General features: G+C 42.3%; 1 protein-coding gene across 4 annotated transcripts in view; it reads right to left on the bottom strand.

The window, feature by feature from the left end:
- Positions 1 to 11666, bottom strand: part of LOC101995573 (protein FAM228B) — a 42102-nt gene that overhangs the window by 4716 nt on the left and 25720 nt on the right. For all 4 annotated transcript variants that reach the window (XM_026786020.1, XM_026786019.1, XM_013351381.2 and 1 more), the window contains 4 exons: positions 7574 to 7642; positions 6047 to 6235; positions 4681 to 4768; positions 4426 to 4582 (listed from right to left, as the gene is read on the bottom strand). In XM_026786020.1, coding sequence (XP_026641821.1) covers positions 4426 to 4582; positions 4681 to 4768; positions 6047 to 6235; positions 7574 to 7642 — 503 coding nt within the window. The remainder of the gene's footprint in view (positions 1 to 4425; positions 4583 to 4680; positions 4769 to 6046; positions 6236 to 7573; positions 7643 to 11666) is intronic.

The raw sequence follows: 11666 nt of genomic DNA on the forward strand, positions 1-11666 counted from the left end.
CCGACCTGGGATTGAAACAGAAGGGCCACAGGCAGCCTGCGTGAGTACTCAGGCCAGGAAGTCAGGGAGCAGTGCAATCGACTAGGCAGCACATGCGCAGAACAGAGAAAGCCTCAAGAAGAAGGGATGACGAGAAGCCTAAGTCTCAGAGGAGACGACAGGCGTCGTGGTCCCTCAAGCAGCCTGGCTTTCTTGCTGGTTATATAATATACGGGGACTTTCCAACGTATCTAGCCTTCTCCCCGTTTCCACTTGAGAAAGATTCTGCTTCTTGCCATCAACTGCCCCTGGTTAACGTAGCGTACTGCTCTTTAGTTCTTCCCTTCATTACACAGGGCGTGCTCTGGACGCCTCGCGGAGTCACGGCCATTGCTGCCTATTCCGACAAAGGAAATAGGCCGGCCTTCTCTTTCCCCATCCCTTACTCGTCTAGCAGACCCGCGCTTGAGGCCAGCCGCTGCAAGATGTAATACTCGCCTGGGCTAGGATACCAGGCAACAGGAAACAAAGTGCACAACAGCCTGGCAGATCGGGAAACTGTAAACAGTTGGCTCGATCCAGACATTTCTGGGGCTAGTATATACTTCTTTGCTTTAAGGAAAGGGGATTTTTCAAGCCTTCTAGCAAGGCTGACAGCGGGGGTCAGGCAGTGTCTCACAGCTATAAGGAACCCAACTCCACTGAGAGGGTTAGAGGAGGCCACTGGAAAGCCTTCCACTGGGAAGTGATCATTCAAGCTGTTAGGTGGGAAAGGCCAGACTAAAGCTGGGCTAGAGGAGCTGTGGCAGCTCTGGCTGAGGGCCTGAAAGGGAGGGTGAAGGGGTGAGAGCAAGAAAAGGGCTCTCCACCACTGGGAAGTTACGTCATTGTTAGTGTTTAAATGAAAAGCTCTTAAAAGTAAAAGAAACTCACCAGGCGGTATGGTGTTGCACGCCTTTGATCCCAGCACTGGGAGGCAAAGACAGGTGGATCTTTGTGAGTTCGAGGCCAGCCTGGTCTGTAATTCAAGTTCCAGGACAGCCAGGGCTGTCTCAAAAACAAACAAACAAACAAAAAACTGTCTCAAAAAGAAAAAAAGAAGAGAGAGGTGGGGGAGGGAGGGAGGGAGGGAGAGAGGGAGGGAGGGAGAAGTCCTAGCACTTGAGAAGCAGAGGTGGGGCAGAGAGCTTGAGGCCAGACTTAGATGTAATGAGAAATCCTGCCCTCCCCCTCGCAAAAAGGGAAAAGTGAGACATTTGTGCTTCTGTGCAAGGGTTAAGATCTGAAACAGCAACAACTGGAAAGAACCAGGAAATCTACCTGGAATGTAACGCTCACGTCTGTAAAGTCATGGGACAGCTGCAGATATTGTGCCAAAGAAGGAGAGACTTTCCAGGGGGAGTTCTCTTTATTTTTTTTTCTTTTTTGGCTATTTATTCATTTTTATGTGTGTGGGTGTTTTGCCTACATGTATGTCTGTGTCCCACATGTATGTAGTCCCCAAGGAGGTCAGAAGAGAGCATGATTGGATTCTGTGAAACAGTAATGATCTTAACTACCAAGCCATCTCTCCAGCTCCCAGGAGAGAGAGAGTTCTTACTCCTCAAACTGTGACCATTTGAAGTACCATTATCGGAGTAGAGACTGATCCTCTGGACTCTCACCATTTGGGGGCTTGGTCGATATCCTGAGATACCTAGGACTTTAAGGTTTTGTTTCTCAAATTTATGTAAGAACCTAACTGGAACTAGTTTTTATATAGATAATGGAGTCCAGTTTAATCCCCCCATAATGAAACTCATTTTCTAGTACCATTTATTGAAAATCCTATATTATCCCCCTTGTTCTGCACTATAGCCTTATTTTAGTACAAATAAAGTATATGTATTTAATTTCTTGATTCTCTAATTTGGTTTAATTGTTGATTTGGTACAGTTTTTAAGTCAGTTTGATACCTGATAAAGTAGTCCTATAAAATTTAGAATTAGCTCAATTTCTATATACACATAAACACACACATACACACACACTCCAGACAAATATCTCTGATTCATTCAGATTGAACTGAATGTGTGGACAGATTTTAGAACTTTTCATGTTTTCAATTTTGAGTGCTGTTGGTACGGGAGAATTGTCTGTATTCTGTCAATCATGTTATAAATAAACGCTGATTGGCCAGGCAGGAAATATAGGCAGGGAAACCAGAGAGGAAGTAGAAATGATGTAATGAAAACAGGAGAATTCTGGGAAGGAGGAAGTTGATTCCTCCTACTCCTGCCCAGACCACCGAAGCAGCAGGATGTGATCTGCCCCACTGAAAAAAGGTACTGAGCCACATGGCTAACATAGATCAGAAAAATGGGTTAATCAAGATGTGAGAGTTAGCCAGTGAGAGGCTAGAGCCACCTCTAGAGCCACTGGAGAGGGAGGTAGGTCAATCAGCTTTATAACTTACAGAGATCTTTGTGTGTGTGATTTTCTTTGGTGCTAAACAGCTGGGGGTGCCAGGCGAGACAAAAACCCCAACAACAAGCAGGCTCCCCCTCATGTTACATGCTGTGATCCATGAACATGGTACATCTTCCCATTAAGTTGGTTCTTGTCTGTTTGTCTGTTTCTCTGTGTAGCCCTAACTGTCTTGGAACTCACTCCATAGACCAGGCTAGCCTCCAACTCATAGAGATCCTCCCATCTCTGCCTCCCAAGTGCTGGGATTAAAGTCATGCACCACCACCACCTGGCTAATTTAGTTCTTACTTTATTCCTCTTAAAGTAGCTCTCAATTAGGCCTGATTCTGCCTCCAGGGTAGTATTTGAAGGTAGGACTCATCATCAAGGAAGTGAGGCCATATGGACAGAGGACAGATATTGCTGAAAAACCTAAACAAAGAATTTTCTGGTCCCAAAGACCAATAAGTACCATGTATGAGAAATCATGCATAAGGTCCTGTGGTCCTGTGGACGGCTAGAGGTATGCTTCTTTTGTTACTATGCTATTTTGTTACAGAATTTCATTTTCTGGCTAGATAGAAACTAAAATGATTTGTGTATTGACTTTGTATTTGATAATCTTTCTGAACTTCATTACTTTTAATATTTTAATGGATTCTTTGAGAATTCATACATGTACACAATGTACTTGGGTCATAGCCATCCCTCGTTCCTCCCCTAACTCCTCCCAGATTCATTCCCCATCTCTCATCCTTCATCCCCTCCCAACTTCATGTCCTCTTTTTTTTTTTTTTAATAGCCCACCAGATTCTGGTGTGGGAGAATTGTCTGTATTCTGTCAATCATGTTTTAAATAAACACTGATTGGCCAGGCAGGAAATATAGGCAGGAAAACCAGACAGGAAGTAGAAATGGTGCAATGAGAACAGGAGAATTCTGGGAAGGAGGAAGTTGATTCCTTCCACTCCTGCCCACACCACCAAAGCAGCAGGATGTGATCTGCCCCACTGAAAAAGGTACTGAGCCACATGGCTAACATAGATCAGAATAATGGGTTAATATAGGCTATAAAAGCTAATAAGTAGCCTGACCTAATGGGCCAATCAGCTTTATAACTTATAGATATCTCTGTGTGATTTTCTTTGGGGCTTGCCGGCTGTGGGATATGGGGACAGGACAGAAACCCCTAACAAGCCGGCCTGATCATGTTACAAGATTCAATTTGTGCTGTCCATATGCTCATGAGAGTGGGGCCAGGCACTGGAGAACAGTCAGTTTACCAAGGGACACACCCTCGAAAAAAAAATGATTACCCCTCTTCTAAAAGCCATCAACTGTCAATAACCTCTTAGCTAGGAGTGGGGGCTCCTGAGCCCCTCACTGCAATTTTTAATTTTTAATATTTATTTATATTTCAGGACAGTCAGGGCTATACAGAGAAGCCCTGCCTCAAAATAAAAATATTTATAGCCTTTGAGTTTTTCTTTGTAGAGCCTCATATTTTCTGTTAAAAAGGAAGGGTTTTATTCTTGCTTCCCATTTCTTTTACCTTTTATTTCTCTCCCCTCTCTTATTACTTAAGGTCTCTGGCACAAATCTGAAGTGGCAATTGTGAGTTTTTTTGTCTGTTTCAGGAAGTCACAGGGAAAGCATTTAGTATTTCAATGAAACCTCTATGATTTCTAGAACTCTATGGCAAATTAAGTAAGCTAATTTTTATCTCTCTAATTATGAGCTAATTTGGGGGGTGTGACTAGATTTTTTATTTTGATTCTTTATTTATTGAGATGATTATGACTTTGTTCTGTTAACACAGAGATCACAAGAGCTTTCAAAAATGACTTTTGGTATAAACGCTTAAAAATATACTGAATCTACCACCCGGGTTCAATAACCACCAACAGTTTCCACACCCTTGGCTCCTAGATGCTCCCTTTCTCTTCTCTTCTGGAAGAACCCCTAGAGCTCAGAATGACTTATCTGGTTACTCTGTACCTGCACAGACTGGGCTTATTCCACACAGGCTGGGCAGAGGCTCTCTGCCTCTCTTTGGGAACGATGCCATGGGAAGTGAGCATGAACTTGGGTGATTTGCTGAAGAGGGGAGCCTTCTTGGTTCCTTTAGGTTCTTTTTGCATGTCGTTCTGTTTCCCTACAGGAAGACACCAGAGCAAAATCAAACTCTGTAAAACCAACCCCTGCACACTTCAGGGTGGGAATGATTGACTTTTAGCTGTGGCTGCAAAGCACCTGTGCGGTGTTGGTAGCGGGTTCCTTTAGCTTCTTGGAGCTCTTGCTGTCTTCTGAACAGACACTCACACATTGGAGAGGCTTTTGTCTACAGGAGAAAATGAGAGTCTTTGAGTCCCCCGCTGCAGTTTCCAGCGAGTGATCAAATCTATCCCTAAATAACGTCAGTCAGGGAGGCCTTTCTCCACCAAAGCCAAGATCAAGACTTAGGAATAAAGTCAGGCACAGCGCAGGGGGAGAAGCTGCCTCAGGTGGAAATGCTTCACTGGTAGGAAGGGGTAGGGGGCCGACCCAAGTGCAAGAGGCGACGTCTATTCGTAGCTTTACTAAGCCATTGCATTAGTCAGTAATATTTGCTCAGCTATTCCGTGCTACGCCAAGGCCAAGTTCGGACCTCACGCGTTCTCAGTCTAGGACAAATCATGCAAGTGACACTTTGGTTGTGAGAGGCACCATTCAAGCCTTTAGGCGCACAAACACTGTTTCTAACCAGTCTGGGAGGAACAGTCCTCCCAGTGGGAGGGGACACTGCCCAATGCTCTGGGGGGTGGGGGTGGGGTGGGATTAGGGAAATGTAAGCCTGTGTCAGGGTGTGGGAGGTACTGAGGCCATTTAAAAGGAGTCTCGGCTAACCATAAGCCTCTTTCTCCACTTCTTCAATGCCGAAGATCACACTCCTTGATTCCAACACATTTGGATTACATCTTGAGTTCCAGCTCTTAGGACATTTGGGAATTAATAGTACACGTTTTCTGAACTTGATGATAACCCAGTGTTTCGAGCGTTCTGTCTAAACTCTTCTACAGTTTAGCAAATATCTGGGGCTGAAAGACCCAGGAAACCAAACAGCAAAGATCCAATAGGAGGACACTTAAAGCCAGTAGACTTAAATTTGATATTGCAAATTAGGAGGGCACAAATTCCTGAAGAGGTTCCTGACCTCAAAGTGAAACACATCTTCAAAATAAGACACTGAATGGTGCTGTTTTGTCAAGACAGGAAAGAGAAGAACTCTCTGTCCCCTGGCTTGATGCAGTCCGCTTCTCCCTCGCCCATTTCCTCCCACAGGGATAGGAACTCTCTCTCCCGGTCCTGTTCTGAGCTAGGAATTGCCATTTGACCCAGTCCTGGTAAGATTGAAAGCTGAAATGTTGGCCTAGGGAATGCTGAAGACTCTGCTTTTTGATAAAAGGAGTGGTTCAGAGAGTCCCGGCACCACCCTCCCTCCCTCCCTCCCTTGCCAGCAGGCACACAGTGAGAATGATGGGACAACCCACACATCAGGCCAGAGAAGAAAACGACCGGAGGACAAGAAAAAGAATGGCATCACAGTTACGTAGAAGAAGCAATAAAATCCAGTACCAACCGGTTTATCCGTGTGCTTTACGCAGTATTCATATTTCACTTGACTTTGTCCGGGTCTTCTATATGAAATCACTTTTTCTATAATTCTCTGCTGAAGAGGCCGCGCTACATTTTCAACCCATTTCTTATGTAACATCTCTTTTCTTCTTTCCTTAAAAACAGCCTGATGCTGAATGTATGTATCCATTCTCTGACAAAGTAACACAAACAACACGGATCACAGACCTCCGTTCCTGTCATTCTGTTAGTGAGGGAGAAAACACCCGTTCCTAAGTGCTCCAGGGAGAAAACTCCCGTTCCTAAGTGCTCCAGGGATTCATGCCGCCTAGTCCTCACACCAAATAACTGGAACGCAGAATAAACTTCAGAGACAGAACTTGAAAACACAGGCCAGGAAGAAAATATGAAAACTTCTAAATCATACCGCACCTTCGGATTAAACTGTTATCCAACTCATGAACCCAATGAAGCCTTTCCTAACTCACCAAATTCTCATTTCTTGTTAAAATGTTGCCCAGACATTCATTCTCTATCTAGGCTTTACTAGCACTAGGTCTGTGCCAGAACTGGAAGAACAAAGACACTGAACTTACTTTTATGCTGCTCCCTGACCTATGAAAGGCGTTAACCCCAAGACTGCTTTTGATACTTCATTTAAATGAGAATTTATGGGCAAGTGATTTAGTTACTGCCTAGCCCATTGACTCTTATAGTGTACTCAATAAACTATGTTGAGAGAGAATGAATGTCCATTTACTTTGTAAATTCAAATCACAATAAAAATGTCAAAGTGCTATTATAATACTATCTTTCAGGTGGAAATTAACTCCTTTAAAGCTTGCTGATCCAACAGTGATTATTAGTAACTTAATTGGTCATTACCCTTAAATGCTAATTAATTTCTGGGGGTTTTAATATTTCCCAATGCATATGGAAAAATAGGAGAAAGAGGCAAATTTGTTAGAAAAGAATTCCATTTGGTACAAGTCAATGAGGGGGAAGCAGTTAAAACGATCCCTCAGATTCCTTAAGGGCAGATCCATACAAGATGTGGGACCTTTAGTGATCCTGCAAAGAGTGGCCCCCTCTCAGGGCTACACAGCTCAAGGGTATAAATCAGAGGCATGTCATTCTGCCTGCAAATGAGTCTCTCAGACAGAACATTGCAGTCTGAATGTAAAATGTGCCCCCAAACTACTTGTGTGCTAGTTTGTGTTTTCAGCTGATGAGGCCATGGGGTGGTGCTGTAAACTTTAGAAGGCAGGGCTGGTAGGCGGGAGATAGGTTGCCCAGAGCAGACCTTTGAAGAAAATCCTGACACACTTTCCTTGCTTCCCATGTTGCTTCCTAAATGCCCAGAGGTGAGCAGCTCTGACTACTGCCTGCCTTTATGTGAAGTGACTGTTGACGGAATGCCCTGAATCTCTGAGCCAACACCAGCCTTTGCTCTCCTAAGTTGGTCATCTTCAGCACATCAGAGCACGGCATCCACTCTTGCTCCTCCAGAAGGCAGCACGCAGCCACTCACCTTCACGATGTAGTTTTCTCGGAACAATATTGCATGCACAGCTTCATCGATGTCTTCTCGAGCTAATACCTAAAAACAAAATTGAACGGGAAGTCAAACACTCTGAAAGAAGCATAGGAATGACAAGTCCCAGGCCAGTGTTCCAGTATCACTCGTGAAAATCTAGCGCCTGTATCTCACAGCATAGTTCTAACTCCTTATGATGGGAAACTTCAAATCCTGCTCTCCACGAGCCCGTAATCTAGCTTTAATGGTAGCAACTCAATCTTATTTCATTTAAACCCTACTCATTTTTCCATCAACCACCTAGACTATTTTGAAACACATCCCTGACATTACATCATGAAATCATATTTTGTTAGAGTTTCAGGAAGCTGGGCTGGAGAGATGACTCAGCAGTTGCAAGCACATACTGCTCTTGCAGAGGACTAGGTTTGATTTGGCAGCACCTATGTCCGTCCAGCAGTTCAGTTCACATCTGCCTGTAACTCTAGCTCCACGGGATCCAATGCCTCTGGCCTCTTTAAGCATAAGCACTAAAATACACATACCCACATATGGTACATAGTTAAGAATAAAAAATAAAGTTCCGGGCTGAAGAGATGGCTCAAAGGTTAAGAACACTGGCTGCTGTTCCAGGGGTCCTGGGTTCAATTCCCAGCAACCACGTGGTGGCTCACAACCATCTGTACTGAGATCTGGTGCCCTTTTCTGGCCTGCAGGGATACATGCAAGCAGAACACTGTATATGTAATAAATAAATATATCTTTAAAATAAATAAAGTTCCAAGAAGCTTACTAAGCATTTTTAAGCAACAATAAATAAATGGGACCTTCTAAAACTGAGAAGCTTCTGTAAAGCAAAGGACAAGTCAGTAAGACAAAAAGGTAGCCTAGCCGGGTGATGGTGGCGCACGCCTTTAATCCCAGCACTCGGGAGGCAGAGACAGACGGATCTCTGTGAGTTCGAGACCAGCCTGGTCTACAAGAGCTAGTTCTAGGACAGGCTCCAAAGCCACAGAGAAACCCTGTCTCGAAAAACCAAAAAAAAAAAAAAAAAAAAAAAAAAAAAAAAAAAAAAAAAGGTAGCCTACTGAATGGGAAAAGATCATCACCAACACCACATCAGACAGAGGACTGATTTCCAATATATATAAAGAACTCAAGAAACTAAACATCATATAATGCCGAATACTCTAATTAAAAATGGGGTTCAGGGTTAAACAGAGAATTCTCAACAGATGAATCTCAACTGGCCAAAAAACACTTAAGGAATTGCTCAACATCCTTAGCCACCAGGGGAATGCAAATCAAAATTACTTTGAGATTCCATCTTACACCTGTCAGAATGGCTAAGATCAAAAACAACAATGATAGCTTATGCTGAAGAGGATGTGGAGTAAGGGGAACACTTCTCCATTGCTGGTGGGAATGCAAACTTGTACAACCACTCTGGAAATCAGTAAGGCAGTTTCTCGGAAAAGTGGGAATCAGCCTACCTCAAAATCCAGCAATACTATTCTTGGTTATATGCCCAAAGGATTCTCAATCATACTATAAGGACATTTGCTCAACTATGTTCATAGCAGGATTATTTGTAATAACCACAACTTAGAAGCAACCTAGATGCCCCTCATCTGAAGAATGGATAAAGAAAATGTGGTATATTAACACAATGGAATACTACATCTTGAAATTTGCATGTAAATGTATGGAACTAGGAAAAAAAACCATCCTGAGTGAGGTGGAATCAGAGAGAGGCCATGTAACTGCTGAAGGAGACAAAAGCCCTGGAACTTTACCAGTAAACCACAAGCCTCATGGTAAAATACAAAAGAATAGAAATGGGTTAATCTAAGATGTAAGAGTTAGTTAATAAGCCTAAGCTATTAGTCAAGCAGTGTTGTAATTAATAGAGTTTCTGTGTAATTATTTTGGGTCTGGGCAGTCAGGAATGAGCAAGTGGCCTCTACCTACAAATTAGTGCACCAATGTGAGCTGACTACAGCCACATAAAATCTGAGAGAACTTAAAAAGGAATTCTAGACACACACACCCACACACAAAGTTTAGTGTAGCTTCTTGGTAGCCATATATATATTTGGATGGGCTTTGTTTGCTGGTGGCAAACAGGGGCACCATGGCTTCTTTAAGAAAAGACTTACTGATTCAGCATAAGAAATGGTGATATCCTGGTTCATGCTGGCAGCACTAATAGCTCTGGCTCTTTTAGGAGGCCAAGCACTTAAATGAGATCTGTGAGCAGCATGTTACAAATTGCAAAATGGTGACATAGACCTGCTGCGACCCTAAAGCTGGGGCAGTGTGCATGGCTCTCAGAGGCAGTGAACATGTCTCTGCTATGTTGGACTGGGCAAAGTCAACAAGCAGGACCTCAGAGTTGGTTCTAGCCATACCCGCTTAGCATTTAAAAAAAAAAGTGCTCCTGGTCAGAAAATAATTACACATGCAATAAAGACAAACTCAGATGAAGAAAACCTCTAAAAATGTCACAGTGTTGGATAAATGTATGTAGGCTTGGGAGAGAGAAAAAATAGTTATAAAAAGAAGTAAATGGTTTTTTAAAAGTAAAGTCTTTAAAAAGGCAGAGTAAAGATAGTCATAGATGAAAGGAGTAAAGAAAAATAATCCACGTAAAGATGGAAAATACATAGAGAATCTGATATGCATATTATTGTTTTTCTTTAATTTTTTGGCTGTAAATGAGCTGAGTGCAAAGAGGCATGTTATTGTACAGCCTTCTAAGCTAAAGCAACATATTTATTTTAAAGGAATCTTGACTTCAAAATTTGGATCTAAGGATATGTTACTTTGGAAAAGAGGTTCTGTTTTTATTTCCACAGAGAATGAGAACCTGTGATTCCTTCCAGACTAATGTGGTTTGAGGAACTAAGACACTCCCCAAAAGGTGTTCATGAACCTCTTCCCCCAAAATACTTTGCCCATCAAAAAGCAGGAAGCAGTTTGGAGGGAACTCTGCCCAAATTCCCAAATATTGTTTATAAATGTTTGCTTACACATAAAGGGGGATATGATATAGAGATGAATACTTTGCATTGGTATGGATCTTGGTTTATTAATAGAAATTTAAGGTCAGTTTTGAGATATATATATATATATATATTTCTGCTCTTGATTAAAGTATTGTGTTTATGCAACTTATTTAAAAATGTAATGTATAATTAAGAAATACAGGTTAATAGTCATTTATAATAGTCAAGCTTGTAGTTATATTAGGTTTTCTAGATGTGCAGAGATGTATTTCAGATGAATAGGTATTCTTCAAGCCTTTCAAAGACCTATAGAATATGGCATTTAAAGTGTTTTAAAAACTTAGACTTTTCTCAACAGTGAGACATATCTGCTTATGGCAGCACCAATCTACTTCAAGAGGAAGATGGGCATCAAAGAAGCTCCTTGATGCTATGCTGTATAAACTGGACATGCAGGACCCACAGAAAAATGACTGTTGAACTTGCCTAAAGGTGAGACTGCTTCAGGGTTCCTGCTTCATGAAAGAGTCTGCCAGACATTCTGCAGGATACAGAAGAAAGTAACTGACAAACTGCCAATAGAGATGAAACAGTCTTTCAAATTTTCTGCTTCATGTAAAAGTCTGCAGGATACTGTGGGCTTGTAGGCTGAAGATGGATGCCCCAATGTTACAGAAGAACTTTGGGTGACTATACAGGCAGTGAGATGTTTCTGTTAATTCTAGAGCTTTGGTAGTTGCTTACAATGCACTTCCTGTTTACTTAGCTAATATTATATCCTTCTGGAGTCTTTGATGGAATTGAAGAAAGATAGTTATAATTATAAAAGGTAAATAAGATATAAAAATTTAGACTCACAAAGATAGAATAGATGGTAGAGTATTTTCCTTAATTTGACAAATATAAATAAATATTGTAAGCCGGGCGGTGGTGGCGCACGCCTTTAATCCCAGCACTCGGGAGGCAGAGGCAGGCAGATCTCTGTGAGTTCGAGACTATCCTGGTCTACAGAGCTAGTTCCAGGACAGGCTCCAAAACCACAGAGAAACCCTGTCTCGAAAAACCAAAAATAAATAAAA

Source organism: Microtus ochrogaster, linkage group LG3, assembly GCF_000317375.1.
Source record: "Microtus ochrogaster isolate Prairie Vole_2 linkage group LG3, MicOch1.0, whole genome shotgun sequence".
Lineage (NCBI taxonomy): Eukaryota > Metazoa > Chordata > Mammalia > Rodentia > Cricetidae > Microtus > Microtus ochrogaster.